General features: G+C 34.8%; 1 protein-coding gene across 2 annotated transcripts; it reads left to right on the forward strand.

Annotated features, from left to right (window-relative positions):
- The first annotated feature begins 10,617 nt into the window (after window positions 1-10,617).
- GONST1 (golgi nucleotide sugar transporter 1) lies at window positions 10,618-16,652 on the forward strand. Of its 2 annotated transcripts, none has more exons than XM_086607552.1 (10): window positions 10,618-10,816; window positions 11,005-11,139; window positions 11,962-12,193; window positions 12,323-12,462; window positions 13,599-13,728; window positions 14,333-14,431; window positions 14,877-15,031; window positions 15,338-15,454; window positions 16,013-16,110; window positions 16,188-16,652. In XM_086607552.1, the coding sequence occupies exons 1-10, from the start codon at window positions 10,806-10,808 to the stop codon at window positions 16,244-16,246; spliced, it is 1,176 nt and encodes a 391-aa protein (XP_086463678.1). In that variant the 5' UTR covers window positions 10,618-10,805; the 3' UTR covers window positions 16,247-16,652. The 2 variants fall into 2 exon arrangements, 1 of the variants encoding a protein (XP_086463678.1); XR_015221779.1 differs by having other exon boundaries at window positions 10,652-10,816; window positions 15,327-15,454.

Here is a 16,652-nt window from a genome sequence, read left to right on the forward strand (position 1 = left end):
TGGTGATCAGGGCATTTCCAATTGACGCATCTGTGTAGTATCTGGATTTAACAGCAATGGCATGAAACTGTTTGCACTCTGCTATTTCTGATTGAACTATCATTGCTTTGATCATGATGGCTATGGTGTACTCATCTGGTGAAATTCCATTCTCACCCGTTTGCATAAAGAACTGCAGTCCCCTCTTTTATGCATTGGTTCTCTATATATGCAGATATCATGGTGTTCCAAGCAACAATGTTCCTCTCAGACATCCTACTGAAAACAAGGTATATGCATCGTTGAGATTCCCAGTACTTGCATATGCATCTAAAAGAGCAATCATGACATAAACATTCATGCTACATCCACTTTTATATATTTGAGCATGAAGTGCCTTGCTGTTATGTCCACATGATCCAAGAACACTCCCATAAACATATTTGTCCGGCTGAAAACCTTTTTGCTGCATTTCAACGAAAAGTATTAGCACTCGATCCCTATATCCATTTTGAGCATTTGCAGTGATAATGGAATTCCATGAAATCACATCCAGCTCTTCCATGTTCTCATAAACAATCTCAGAGTCTTCAAGAGTGCCTAATTTGGTGTACATATTAATAAGAGCATTTCCCACTTGAACATACTGAAAGAATCCCGTTTTCATCAAATGGCCATGAATTTGTTCACCGTATTTAAAATTCCCCAAGCCAATAGAATCAAGGGTTACAATAGTGTCACCAAAGCGTGTGAGTTGGATTAGAAAATAAATGGGATATTAATCATGGAATATTAATAGTGAAAACCTTTATTAGAAGAAACATATCCGTTCTCATCGAAACGAAGCGAAGAAGAAACCAATATGTTCTTCTTTCGCCTCCTACTTCTTCTTCTTCCTTGATTATAGCGTGACTGCGATTAGAAATGACAAACCATTGAACAAAAAACTGTTCTCTTTTCTTCTCTCTCTCACGCCTCCAAGATAACCCAATTCTAATCTTAATAGGGACAAGGTGTCATCTTCTTCAACAAATTGAACGCCGGTATCTGTAGTTTTTTTACCATGTTCTTTAGTCACAATTGGTATTATTTTCTCCGTTTTTCTTCTTCTCCCACCCCTCTATCAATAATCTATTTCAGTTTTGACGTATTGAGAGAAAGAATAAATGGTACGGTGTGGAGAATTATTGGTCTTTCGTGTTCATTTTTTCTCCCTCTTTTGTTTGTTTATTTTGCATTCTTCCTTGAAGACTGTCGCTTTTTTCTATTTTTGCTGACTGCTAAAAAATGTGTTGTCGGTTTCATAATTTGGGATTTATTGTTCTATTTTTCGTTGTAGTTGAGCAACGGAAGCAGTAGATTGGCAAACACGAATCACGGAAGGAAGGTTTGTACACCTCCATATTCTATCACCTGAACTTCATTTAACTGAATCAAAATATTTTTTTTTTAAAGTTATTTCTTTGATACTTTTTAAGCTATGAGTTATAATTAGTTGATGCAGTTTTTTTTTTTTTTTGGTCATTGTTGAATCAAGATTAATATCAATTTGATTTGTTTATATCATCTATATATTGAACAATACAACATAATAAGTAAACCATCTAATACAATCGTCTTATATAGTCTATATACTATTTAATAGAAAGACAATACTATGTCGAAGTGTTCAAAGAAGCTCTGAGAAAGTTGTCGTTTGATTGAGGGAAAAAACACAACAACCTATCCTTTATTCACACAATTAGCGATTCACTACTTTTTTTTTCTTCCACCCTATTTTGGTTGTTAGATTTCTTAAAATGTGTGGGTCTCTCTTTATACTCTTTCACCATTGATCAGTAGTGTCGCCAGAAATTCGTGCTGGTAAGCAATCTTCACTATTCAACATCTTCTTCTTCTTCTTCTTCTTTTTATCTCATATTGATTAAAATACCCTACTTTTGTTGCTTACACTGATAATAATCGAAAAAATCATTGCCATGGTGTTCTAAATTATAGAGATTGCTATGAGACTTTTGCCCTTCAGCATCCTCAATGGATTTATTTCTCTGCCTTTAACATATTTCTTTGCCTATATGGATTATGTACTATGAACCAAATGAGGAAAATTTATTGATTTCCCCCTTTTTGTTCCCTATAATCTCAACTCTTCTAACCTGTTACTCTCGCTGGACTTTTAATCTACAAACTCTCTTTCCATCCATCACCAGTTCTCAATATTTCTATTGGCTTATAATTGAGGTATAACTTATCCTTTTAAAACTTGGGTATTTAAATTTGAGGAAATTTTAGGATTACTTCTTGAATGTCTACATGTTTAATTTAATAGGGATGCGAAAATTTTAATTGGTTTACTGAAACTCCATCTTTATAAAATAGAAATGGGTCATTCTTCTTGATCGACAAAGAAGTAGAGAACAAATTGCAGAATGGGCATTCTTTTTGGGTATTTCGTGTAACGTAAGTAACCAATTTTAAATTGTTGTAAATATTAATGTGGCTTTTTAATTGATGCCACGTAGTTAACCAATTGCTTATTAGTTATTACAATGTACAATAATAGCCAGTTGCTTAGAATTGTGATAGTATTTATCTAATTTTTCCTTTTTCAGCACAAATACTGATTGCATTAAAAGAAAACTGCATTTTGTTCTTGCACTCAATCATATATTTCAAATGTGATGATCCATTGTCGTTTGGCTTGCTTGAGCGTTGCACTTCTTTGTTAGAGCTCCCTTCAAAGTGTTGGTCTCCACATCCAGAGGTGTATATATTAGAAAGTTAAGGCATATGCATGTAGTGAAAAGTAAGCACTATTGTCTGTATGCGGAGTGGTATTTGGTCATTATTTAACTGTGGATATGGGATAATTTGTTTGATATATCTAATATGTTTTTCAAATGCTCATATTGCAGGTATTACCAAGCAATCAAATGAATTTTGTGTAGTAGTCTATGTGGATTTTCTGCATGCTCAAATCGTCAACTGCTTTTTCTAGAATTTGACTTAGTTTTTATACATGTCATTCCTTTTCGTACATTGCATTCATTTAGAAATAGTTTTCATTTAGAAATGAAGTCTTTTGTACTAACCTTTATTTAAACTCTATTCGACCTTCTATTCTATTGAATTAAAAAGTTGTTGTTTATTGAAATGGATTCTATGTGGTAACTCCTACCTTTATTAGCCGGTTGCCTTCTACTATTAATCACCCAATTCGCTATGCCATTCCGAGCTCCTTTTAATCTAATCTTTCAGGTACATCATGTTCTAAGCTCTTTGATGCGCTATTACGATTTCTTATTCCAATCCTTTAACTGTATTGAAAAGGTATCAAAGAATGTATAATAAATCCTTTCCCCTGCATTGTACGAGGTCTTCCTAACGAGAACGCAAAATTTCTTATATCTCATTGAATTGTTTCAATGGACAAAGAATGCCCACATTTTTCCTTTCTATCAAGAGAGAAGCGGGGTGGGGTAACAGACTAAATGGGTTCCCTTGAATTGTTATGAAATAATGCATTTTAATTTGGTCACATTTGGTATAGTTGTTTTGTTTTTTTTGGGATTATTGTCATTGTAGATCCCCCCCCCCCCCAATGGCTTTTATATCTTACACTAGCATATATACAGAAAACTTGATGCAAGAAATTTAGGGAACCGTCTACATTGTCACTTTTCCTCTTTATAAATTTATGGATGGATATTAGTGCTAATCAATTTGGCGTAAGAGATGGATTTAAAGAAAAATGCTTAGGATGTATATTTTTATCCTAAAAAGACTAGGTATTTTGAATTTGTTTACTAATCTCAGTTAATAAGTGTTGTGGTACGAGAAGCCACAAATTTAAGATGTTTTATTATTTAGTGGTATGCTTCTTATTCAGCAAGCCTTTGCAATGTTTTTTTTTTTTTATTCATGTACTTATTGATTGTATATTTATATGGTATCTGCTATTGCATCTGGAAGAAAAACTAAAATGTAGTGATTGTTTGTTGTTTTGTAAAAAGTTGGCCTGAATAATGTGTAAATACTATTTATCTAATTTTCTTTGTGGCGGCAATATTACCACTCATCAAATTCTGTGTAATCACATATTACTAGGGTCCTACATTCCTACTTGACGGCATATGGAAAATCAAGGGCTAGGTGAAGTCCATTGTTGTTTGTACTTTTGCATCATCATGTGGATCCTCACCTTGCAGGTGGGAAATCAAGGGTTTGGTGAAGTCCCAATTTGCTGGTCCCATATGAGAGCTAAGGTATAACAAGATCCCTCTCTTGGCCTCTGTATATGTTAATTAGTTTGTAAATTAAAAAATTGAAAAATAAAAAAATAAATAAAAAATAGATAAAAATAATAATGAGTGCGACTTGACATTAATCATGGGTGACTTGCCCTAGCTTAATGCATTAACAAGATATCTCTCACTATATTTTTGTTATAGGTCATAAGAATACTTTTGAAGGTTTGGTTAGCTTTTTTACAATAATTCATATGCCTTATGTTGACATATGTTGTTACTACGAAATAGGTGTTCTTAGATTTTCGTGCAACAAAACATCATGATAATGATATAATGAAGGATAAAACATTATATCAAGTTAAGAACTCCGTTACGTCTAGGTACATTCCTTAAAGGATCCGAGTTTCTTCATTCACCACTTTTTATTTTCGATTCAGCTAATTATTTGCATTTATATGTAGAAATATATGTAGATGGATTTACATACTCTTTTAAGTTGTCTTTATAGTATGTTATAGGTGTAGATTAAGAATAGTAAACTTCGCTGTTGAATTTCAGTTCATTCAACTATATTTGTTGTTATGCAATTGTTAATACTAATAGTATCTTTGTAAGTCAAATAAGTGCTTCAGTACCCATAATGAATCAATCCATCTCATATGGATTCCCCATTTGGGGAAATGATTACTAATGCTACATTAATGATTACTAATGATTACATCCCCATTTGAGATGTTGATGAGACTGCAAGGAGCAAGGCAAAGTATTGGGAATGCCACTAACTCTATGGCAGATCTATGGGCTGCCAGGGATGGGTTTAAAATGAGCATTTGTGTGTACTAGAGTCTGATTATTTTTTTTTTTTTCTTTAATTCCCTAATCGAACGTGTGAGTAAAATTAGCATTGGAACGTGTTAGGAGGTTGTATATTGCTAAATGTTGTTCTGTTAGTACGTGCTGGAAATAAGCCAATTGTATTTCATGTTTATGTATTGAAACAATTTTTTTGTTGATTTTAAGTAAATAATATATCCCTTAACCACCATTGTGCGTGTGTGTGTTTTAATCAATGTTTTCTGTTTTATATTTCATGACAGTGTCAACTGCATAGATAGAGCACATTTTCTCGAAGGAGGGTTTATATGTTACTATCGCTTTATTAGTTTGTTCTTAGTTTATGTTTCATGGCCATGTATTCTATTTTATTGACGATATTGTGATGTGGGTGGGTAAATCAGTACGGCAAGTGATCCATTCTTCCATCAACAAATAATTTCCAGGGGATTCTCTTCAATGAATCAGTGTGCATAAAATCAGACTCTGCACCACTTTTGAAATAACTCCTTTGGCAGTTGATTTTTTTGTTTTTGGTTTTTTATTTATTTATTAGGTAGATATCGATGTGATCAAAACTTCTCTCTTAAGAGAAGACTAATAAAAATTGATTAAAATTCATACTACTATTTTCACGTCAACGCAATTCTAGAACAATCCGTGCTGAAGGCACGGGCACTCACTAGTGTTAAATACTCAAGAGATTGATGCGTCGTTTAATAACAGTGGAGTAGAACAGGGGTCTGTTTAGTTTGTGAAGTTATCCGAGGTTTTAGTGATTCTACATAGTGGTGCCAATGTGCCCATACAACCATGTTTACACCAGATTATGCTTGGTCAACCAATAATTATATTTTCTTTTCTTGGGGAACGTTTTGGGCAAAATCGAAGGAAAAAAAAATGGTTTTTTAGATATCCCCTCATGTTTGATGTCGGTCAACTAGATTTGATTCTCATTGACCGTTAGTCTAGATTTTCTATTTTTGTCAAATAAAATAATAATAATAATAATCTAAAACTCCAATAATAAAATACCGAATATGCTCTCAATGACCATCAAATACATAAATTAAAACTCTAAGCATCCGTTGAGGGTATTGGGTTTATGATAGTTAAATAGTAAAATAGAAAGACTTGATTTTAAATAGCAAATTACATACGAATTATAAATTATTGAGGGCATATTTGGCATTTTATTATGGGAGTTTTAGATTTTTTTTATTATTATTATTGGAAGAAAATAGAAAATCTAGACTAACGGCTAATGAGAGTCAAATCTAGTTGATCGGCATTAAGCATTAAAGTGCATAAGGGGACATGTTTAAAGAAAATTAGAGTGGGGGTATGTCTAATTCCCAATTATAAATACATAGGGGGGGGGGGGGACATTATTATATTTTTGAAAAGATGTTAATGGCTAGAGATTACAGCCCAAGGACAAAAGCCCAATAATAATTTCGCCATAAGTCCACTTCAATTTTAATTTTGCCATAAGTCCAAAATTGGTCTGACGTCATTATTTTTTAATTATAATTTCAGCTCAATGCCATTTTTTCATTAATAATTTTGGTTCAAGGACAAATCGGGCTGATGTCATCATATGTAAATTCAAATTTACACAGTTTTCTTTATCTATGTAAATTTAAATTTTCATATAAAAATGTAAATTTTTTGTACCTATGTAAATTTACATAGTATTTTTACATATAAAATTTTCAATTTACATATGAAAATTTAACTTTATATAGTGAAAATTTAAATTTACTTGTTGATGTTAGTCCATGTTTTTGGACTTAGGATGAAATTAAAATTCAAGTGGCCTCAGGACGATTTTTTTTTTTGTTTAAAAAAAAGTTTGGGCTCTCAGCCCACTTACTTGTTTAGCATATGGCAAGAGGATATTTACGAAGTGGGGACTAAAAATGTTGAAATGTTAGATAGGGTAAAGTTGTACAGATGCTAGCAAACCCAATTCAACTTGAATTTCGGACGGTTGGATCACACATCCAATGGTCTCGGAACCCTCATCCCTATGAGGATATTATTGTGGTAGCCCAAGCCAAGAATAAAAGGTTTATAAGCATTTCTTGAATTTATAAACCAACATGTGCCTTGTTGACTTGTTCATCTCTGCATCATCTTAACTTAGGAGTGTAAAAAAAACCGTTGACCCATCATCCAGTAGGGTACCCAATCTTCACCCGCCACCCAAACCTGCACCGACCCGAAAACAGACCCACCCCGTCCTGCCACTATTTTTACACGGTCGGGATATGGGTGTAGGTTCTATGCTCAAACCCAACCCATCAAGCCGCCCGACCCGCACCATGTCAAAAGCCGTTGACCCAACTTCGTTGACCCGCACAATTTCAAGACTCTAACTCTAATTTTTTTGTATTTGTTTATATTTTCTTTTAACTTTTATTGGAATTTGGGAGATATGAACACAAACTTATGAGTTCAACATCAATTTCAAATATTCAAATTTGAACATTGGGCAAATATTAAAAGTTCAAATTCAACTTTCGAATTTTGGAGAAGATGAATCATTCATCCTTGTATTAATTTTGAATTCTTTTAGTTTATATTTTATTGTTTTGTACCATAGATCCTCGCTCCCATCTTCATTTTATCATGCTATGTAAAATAATCAATTTACAAATGGTAAATCACGAGAAATAAGTTTCAAATTTGCATATATAGTTTTGGGTTCAAGTTTTTTTTTTTTTTTTTTTTTTTTTTTTTTTTTTTTTTTTATTGATTGATTTTTTTTTTCTCTATGTTGTGAATTGGAAATATATTACTTGCAGAATTAGAAAGTTTTTTTTTTGGTGAAATTGGATAAAAATGATAATTTCCACCCGACCCGGATGACCAGTCCCGTAAGTTGACCCAACAGGTTGGGTGATGGTACTAAAACATGACACTTCAACCCGCCCCGTCAGGGACCATTGGATTTGTATCCCCTATACCTACCCCGCCCCGACCCATCACTATTTGACTGTGGATGACCCGACCGGCCCCGTATTACACCCCTATCTTAACTGCTTAAAAAAAATCCAGCGCCCACCTACATTACTAGTACTGCGATAGTACTTATCTTAATCTTAACTATTTTAATAAATCTGTCTCCCACCTACTGACCTACAATAGCTTTTTTATGATTGCGTTTGCCCCTCTATTGATTGATCATTAAATATTTAAATCTATGAGGGAAGTGTTTAACCCACAGGTGCATAGCACGTGTATCATGTTGGTATTAGAAAATGTGATCGATTTAATTGGGCACTCATCAAATTGGATTGGGTAGGTGCCGACTAGCAAAGTCGGTAAAACCTTTGGGTGATGATACCAGAGGTCTGGGGTTTGAACCCCGCCAGCATCAAAGAGTTACTGATCTCATTTAAAATAGGCTTACCAATAATATATATATATATATTATATATATTACAAGTTTGCTATCAAAGTCCAGGCCCAACAAACAATTAAACTGGTCTCGCCATAACGAAGCCCTCGGGAAACGGTCTCGCCATGTCGTTTAAGTATACACTCAAACGGTTTTGCCATATCGTTTGAGTGTACACTGAAACGGGTTCAAACATGTCGCTTGAGTATATACACTCAAACGGTCTTTACATGTCGTTTTTAGGTACAGAACACCGAACGGTCTCGCCATGTCGTTTGAGACAAAACTCTTGAGTTTTTAGTTAGACGATATGGCGGGGTCGTTTGGGCAATCTCCAGGACGACATGTCGAGGTCGTTTGGGGACTCTCTTGGACGACATTGCTAGGTCGTTTGGACTTAAGAAATTCGATTTGTTTGTCACGAGTTCATTTTAAAAATCAACTTCCACTTAATTAACCCAAACTCGAAAACGACTTCATCAAGCTTGGGCAAACTCGAACTCAAGTTTAATCAACCCAATCTTCCACCCAAACTCCAAAAAAACATCAAGTTTGAAGTCATCAAATTTAATCAACTCAATCTTCCATCCAAACTCGAACTCATCAAGTTTGTATTAAGTTTGATATGAAGTCATCATGTTTGTAATATTTGGGTTGAAGTAATCCAAAAAAATACTTTGTATTGAGTTTGAAATCATCAAGTTTAATCAACCCAATCTTCCACCCAAACTCGAACTCAAATTTTGTATTAAAGTGGTTAGATTGGGCAGCCAAACTCGAAATTTCTTTGGATGCAAACTCAAATTTCTTGGATGCGAAACTCGAACTCGCGAGAGAGATGATACCGGTACAAGCGGTTACAAAACAAAACTTTTGGTATGTGTTGAGGGGGGGTGTATTGAGCTATTTCTATTGGACTTAGTTGTTAGGCTTGGGGCGGAGGTTGCCCAATGCAATTTCGTGAGTGCCCAATACAGGACCCTTAGGCTAAGTCTAATGATGCGACAAAACACCGAATATAATGAAAATTGTGATCCAATGGTGCGTCAAAACACTAACCCGCCAACGCTATCAGTATAAGTTTACCTATCTATACCGCCAGTTTTAACGATATAGCGTATTGTCTGCACGCCAGTAGGAACGGCGGCTAGAAAATTTGTTTGACCAAATTTATTTTCAAAATCTTTTGTTTTGGTGAATAACATTTGTATCCCCATTATTTTGTATTTGTATAATAATGAGAAAGGGCAAAATGGGAAGGAAAGAAAAAATGATTTTGCATACGCCTTTGGGGGTGGCGGCTAGGGAGGTGTGAATTATTATTATTATTATTTTTATGTACGCCATTGAGGCCATTGTTAATGGCGGCTGGAGAGTGTGATTGTTTTTTTTTTGGTTTTTTTCTTATGCAATTGGAGAAAACCATTGGGTCTTCAAACACTAACCCACTAACCGTGTACACTATTGTATTGTGGTTTGGTGCGATGACACACCAAACCATTGGACTTAGCCTTATAAAAATGTAGGGGTATAGTGAATAGCAGAATTGGTGTATTACCCAAAGACATTTTTAGTAATTTCACTATTTAAAGTAGTATTTTTTTTGTTTGGATTTTGTATGGGCAAAACCATAATTTTATCATTTACTATTCATAGTTTTTTTGTTTTTTTACATCGGTGGCCCCTATATATATGTTTTGAAGAAATTTTGAAAAACGTAACTTGGCCACAAGAGGCTAGTCCATATAAAATCCTATAAAATTAGAATCCAGAGTTTGAACGCATTATGGTTTTGAACTTTCAACACATACTTAGAAGAATTTATATGCATCATTCCACTCAATCCACCAATAATCAATTGAACTTCCAGTGTTCTGGTAGACTGGACCATGTAAATCCGGTGAACCTCCACTGTGGAGCAGGACTTTTTCATACTGGCCTAGTGGCCTGAAAATTTTAATTTCATATGGTTAGGCCAATTGCAACTTCTTAATTGGTAATCTACCAATTCAAATAGCCCAGTAGAATTGAATACATGCATAATCAGAAAATATCAACGACATTTTCCGAGATTTCAACAGATATCCACAACTCAGTACTTCGATGCGAACAATGTATTTGTTTTGTACTTTCCACTACGGATCTACTATATACTCAAAGTATCAAAGTCAAATGGAATTTCAGCAAAAAAAAGTCGTCTTCTTTATATGCTGGTCCTGTTCATTAACAAATAACAACCCACTTCCATGACAGTTTAAAATTCAAAAGATTCCTTACTCTAAAATTCATCTCTGGGTTACTTCACATATGAACACTTGTTGACTTGTTAGCTTTAAATGGGTTCAAGGTTACTTCTTTTTTGCTTTTTGTATTAAGTTGGTTCAAAGTTTACTTCTTTCTTCTTGAATGGGCTGGTGTAGTTTTGTTAATTCGATAAATACTCCATTGTATGAATGGTCTTACGTACTCAATGGAATGTTTTCTAGGACTACTTAAGATTGATTTTTGAAGCTCATCTCCTTTTGTTTATACAAGGGTTATGCCTCAAGGTGCTCTTGTAGATACTCCTGATCCAGTTCTCATAGTGGAAAGAGGGGGATTCACAAGTCGTGAGCAGAATGGGGTGATAGACCAGCTCTCAAGTCCTGCAAGAAGAGACATAGTTAATAGGTCCGTTTTCTTGTTCTTGTTCTTGTTGTTTTTCCTTTTCTCCTTGTCTTTGTTTTCCATGTTTTATATTCTGCTTGTCCCCTTTATATAAAAAAAAAATATAAGAATACGCCAATCAGGTATCTTTAGGAAAATTATCATAATAAATGGTCATAATAGTTACAAATTATGTAAGAAAAGGTTAACAAATTAAGCATGTAATGAAGAGATAACAATGCCATCATATGCATCTGCCGAGATTACTGGGGTTGATATTTCTCCATGCAACGATATGTTGTACCTTCTTGGAAAATTTCTTCACTTTGTAAACCACAACACTTTAAATTTCTAAATTTCTCACTACTTCTGCTCAATTATTTATCTTTTTTAAAAAAATAAAAAATAAAAAATAAAATAAAGAGGAGGGGCGGGCGCCCTTCATTCAAGGCATAATGGGGTGGGGGCAGGCGCCCTTGAACTTTGGCCAGACCATTCCAAACTTTTACAACTATCTCAGGATGTCCTCTACATGCTTTTCTCAAGCTTGTATCGAGTACCCTCTCTGTAACCAAGCCATGGCTATCTTCTAATCCTGTGAAGTCTCAAGTCTCAGCCAGTTTCATCACATTCATGTTGATTTCTGTAAAACCAAAGAAACAAACTAATTAAAGGAAAATATATCAATTAACTGGACAATTTAATATAAATGTGGGCATAAATGTTTAGCATTTATGTGCTTATCAGTGTTAACCTTACTTATTGTAACTAGGCTCATCCTACCGCCTATTCAAAGTGGAGAGCTATTTGGCTGTCAAATTTATTTGTTTTTTCTGGATTTTGTAGATCACTATCTGCAGTGAAATCTTTTGGCAATGATGATGTTGACTTGGAAGGTGGTAAGGAGGAAAAAGATATAGATAAAGCAGTACGTGGCACTAGGGTAGTGAAAGTTCGCAACCAAGCTGTTTTGTCTGGTCTCGCGTACTGCATCTCTTCCTGCAGCATGATACTTATCAATAAGCTTGTCCTTTCCAGCTATAATTTCAATGCTGGGATATCATTGATGCTCTACCAGGTGTGCCATCACTAGCTATTTTTTAATTGCTCGTGTTAGTGTAGGTTGTTATTTGCCGTTCTGAATCTCTTTACTCACAAACCACTTTGAGATAGCTGAAAAATTCTTGATACTGTTTTTTGGGTGCAGAATCTTGTTTCAGTTGTAATCGTTTCCATATTAAGTCTGTTTGGTGTAATCTCAACAGAGCCACTAACATGGAGATTAATAAGGGTCTGGTTGCCTGTGAACTTTATATTTGTTGGCATGCTTATTACAAGCATGTTTAGGTACAACCCCTCTCTCTACCAATATTCCTATATGTGAAGTTCATCTATTTGATGTTTTGTGTAAATTGTGTTTGAAATGTGCTACAAGAATCTGTTCATTATGCTTTTACATACTTCTGTATGCTCTCTCTACTGAATTTTGCACAGATCAATCTTCTGTTTACATAGTACTCAAGACCAAAATGTTATTTGATATGTCCATTTAACTATTTAAGTATTGGGGGAAATATGACAGGTCATCTTGTCAAGAAGATGTTACTCTGACATTACATTGGAGAGCCACACTAACTCTTGAACAGCGCGAGGTGGTATTTAAACCATCAGTGGTCTTTCTGAAGTGCGTACAACTTCGGATAGTTCTAGTTAGACTGGCAGACATTCTTAAAGTAAGGCCATGGCAATTCGCTCCTGAACAGATGCCACTATTTAAGCTATACTTGAATATCAAACATACATTTCTGAATGGAAACTATGCTGTCCTATAATAGAAGAACAAGAAGATTTTTACCGATCAAAAAAGAAAAGAACAAGAACATTTTTTCTGACAGTGAACAAACTAGAACCTTATGTATGATATGTAAAGGAATCGTTGAATCAATTTGATGACTTATATGATTCCATATAAATTGTTTATCCTTTTCAATTGTAATTAGACATGCCCTCACAGGTGTCGGCTTTATGTGATTAAAATTGCATCCCTACCCCAGCATCTGCTGTATGCTTACGGGAAGTATCAATTCCCTATTTCAAAAGACTCAATATCTCTTTCAATCATAAAGGAGAATTGGTATAATTAATTGAATGGATATAATCTATTCATACATATGAGGCAGCAAAAGAAATTAGTAAAAAAAACCAATCGATTGTGTTACCTGTCTTAGATTTATTGGTTTATATGCAAGTTTCCGGGGTATTTTCATTAGATATAAGTAGGAAAAGTTCACTACTAATTGAGTAACCATTCTTTGCCTCTCAAATACTCTCGCATGTTTTACAATTATAAAACTTTTGCTACTGGAATACGCTGCTGGTCCTACTTTTTTTATTTGATTTAGATTTTCTAATGAATATGTTGAATCTTAGGAAGTGCAAGTAGTGTTTCCATGTAAGCTAAACGTGATCCTTGCTATTTTCAGTTTGAAGTACATTAATGTTGCTATGGTGACTGTCTTGAAGAACGTTACAAATGTGATAACTGCCCTTGGAGAAATGTACCTTTTTAGCAAGCACCACGAAAGTAGAGTCTGGGCTGCTTTGTTCTTAATGGTATTCAGTGCAATTTAAATTAGTAAAGACACTCTATGCTACTTGCTGCATGCTTGCAATACCTTCATGTTCCCAGGATTTTTCTTCCTTCCATGGCTTCTTTAATAATGTGTAATTATTTGTTTTGGTTATTTGGTGATCTCTAGAAGTCTAGAAGAAGACAGTTCTGCTCTGTCCTGAATGCATTTTTTTTTCTATGTAATATGAGCACTCCGTATTTTTTTTCTATGTAATATGTCAGATATGACATAGGGACATATTAAAGGTCATATACCTCACTTTTTTTTTTGGATTTTGCGGTGTTGGAGACTTTGCAGCCGTATACATCTTTACGGTGTCGAAAAAGGATCTCATATATATAAATTTCATCCCATTAGAGCCACTCCCGAGCCACTCCAACACACATAAGTGGCTCTATCCCTCCCCATATATATATATAAACTTGTTGTACATTTACAATGATTTCTTTCAGATGGAGAATTTCGAACTATACTATAAAGATTAGCATGATAAATTATCTTTCTTTTACACAATTAGCGATGTATTCCCTCGAGTTATAGTTCTCTACAGATACAAAATTTGAGGGTTGAATTTGTGGTCTCAGATTATTTCGGCGATTTTTGGAGGAGTTACAGATCTGTCGTTTCATGCAGTAGGCTATACATGGCAGATCATCAACTGCTTCTTGACAGCATCTTATTCGGTAATTTATACCCCCTGTTCATTGTTATGTGTGTGTGTTACTTCCTTGAACTCATTGCCTTACCTAGTCTGTTTGTCGCTTGAATCTTTTGATTCTTTCGTTTCAGATTGTCAGTATGGGATTATTTTGTTGGTTTTTGGTTTGAGTACATCATTCCTTTCCCTTGACTGTGCATGAAAATTGAAAATCATAACATCACTCTTTAGAAAAGAAGGTTTGTGTATCCTTATTATACCGGTCAGTATACTGAAACATGACTGCAAGTCTGTTCAATGCTTATCAATTTAGCATACTCTGCTTTGCTAAGCCTCTCATGCCTGAGTTGGGTGTCTTTTTCCGAATATTATTAGGTTCTTAATTATACTTCTCTGTTATCATAATCTTCTGTTTGGAAGTGTATTTCTAATTATTCGTCACTTCTTATGGATGTTTGTTTCATATCCAGTTGACACTACGAAGAGTAATGGATACAGCAAAGCAAGTTACTAAATCTGGAAATTTAAACGAGTTCTCAATGGTCTTGCTCAACAACACTCTTTCGTTGCCTTTGGGGATTCTTCTTGTACTTGTGTTCAATGAAGTGAACTATCTATCCGAAACGTAATTTATTTTAATCTTTTTCATTGTAATTTTTGTGAAAGTCATCACTATTTGGCAAGTGGTAGAATGATTGAAATACCATAATTAGGAAATGAGGTCATATCTTTCATGATCCTTCAGCATCTGGAGAGGTGAACCATCCAGTCATCCACTTGGTAGTTGTGAACTAGATGGCATTCAATTTTGTCATCTGTACCTCCAGTGCCAACATGGCACTGAGTCTGGGCCTTAAAATGTGTTTTATTTTTTATTATTATTTATTTTTTTTTTTTCCTGTTACTGATACATCCCAAAGTGAATTGACAGGCCACTTCTTAGGATGCCGACGTTCTGGTTGGTCATGACAGCAAGTGGATTTCTTGGTCTTGCAATTAGCTTTACGTCAATGTGGTTTCTTCATGAGACTGGTGCTACTACATACAGGTACTCTACCCTGCATCTCACTTGGCTAGTAAAAATGGTTGCTGTTGCCCTTGTATAATTCTACTTAGTCTTTGTTGGACGTGTCCGTAGTACCTCATATGTAAGATTCATGGACGTGTAACTGTATCTTATGGACGTTATAGTGTTTAGATCAGAAGAAATTTTCTTCAGTAGTTCTGAATGTGATGGAAGTCTATCATTTACATCGAGCAAGAGTCTTGGTTTGGATTTTTCTATAAAATAAGAATTCTACAAGCTGGAGTGTTGGATTTTTCAGGTTACATGGGAAGTAGGATACTGAAAAACAAATTTTTGACAGACAATTAAATAAAGTATGGTTGGGAACGTTCAGTTATGAAAATTATAGGGTTCGATATGATTCATAAAATTGTGTCTATTTACCACAGTATCTGGGTTGTAATTTGATATAGTTAATATGGAATTCCTTTTCCTTTATCAGTGAGATAAAAATTAACACTGCCTTTCTTGCAATTTATAGAGATAGCACATCAGTCATTTAAGACACTCTTGACAGTTTTTGATGGTTTGACTTTGCAGTCTTGTTGGTTCATTGAATAAGATACCTCTCTCGATTGCTGGGATCCTCCTTTTCAAGGTCCCCACTAGTTTGGAGAACTTTACAAGCATTCTTTTCGGTGAGTTCTCATGAACCTGCTCTTTCGATAATAAGTGCAAAGATATGACGGAAGCTTATAAGACTTGGATTTTTCAGGTCTTCTAGCTGGGGTGTTCTTTGCCAAAGCGAAAATGAGGGAGAAGACTCAATCCTGAGGTATTGAGAGTGCTTCAACTCACAACAATTGCATTGCTAGGAGTGATTGTGCATTGTGATACCCCTTCTGACCACGTCTAGATATTCCTGTCAAACTATTCACATCTAAACTGAGAAATCAAGCATAACCTTGGGATTTGGATGTTTATGAGATTGAGTGAAGTCACCAAAGTTCAGTAAGCCAATTATTTATCTCAAGGCTTCCTTGAGAAGAAAGGAATACAGCTGGGAACTGCAGCGAAGTTTTGTTGTGACTGACTTTTAAGCTTATTTTTTGTACTCTAGATGGTTCTTACGAGTTGATACAGACTTGAAGCCTTGTATCTTGTATACCATTTGTTTGTAGCAAATCAATGTATCTCATAGAAGCAAATGAATGAGTGTCAAACTTTTCCTCGAGCAGAA

This window comes from Coptis chinensis, chromosome 4, assembly GCF_015680905.1.
Source record: "Coptis chinensis isolate HL-2020 chromosome 4, ASM1568090v1, whole genome shotgun sequence".
Lineage (NCBI taxonomy): Eukaryota > Viridiplantae > Streptophyta > Magnoliopsida > Ranunculales > Ranunculaceae > Coptis > Coptis chinensis.

What these genes read in the sequence shown, in the direction of transcription:
- GONST1 (XM_086607552.1), top strand. An exon ending in GTGAACTATCTATCCGAAAC is followed by an intron (nt 15,032 to 15,337) that starts GTAATTTATTTT and finishes GTGAATTGACAG; the next exon opens with GCCACTTCTTAGGATGCCGA. An exon ending in ACTGGTGCTACTACATACAG is followed by an intron (nt 15,455 to 16,012) that starts GTACTCTACCCT and finishes TTGACTTTGCAG; the next exon opens with TCTTGTTGGTTCATTGAATA.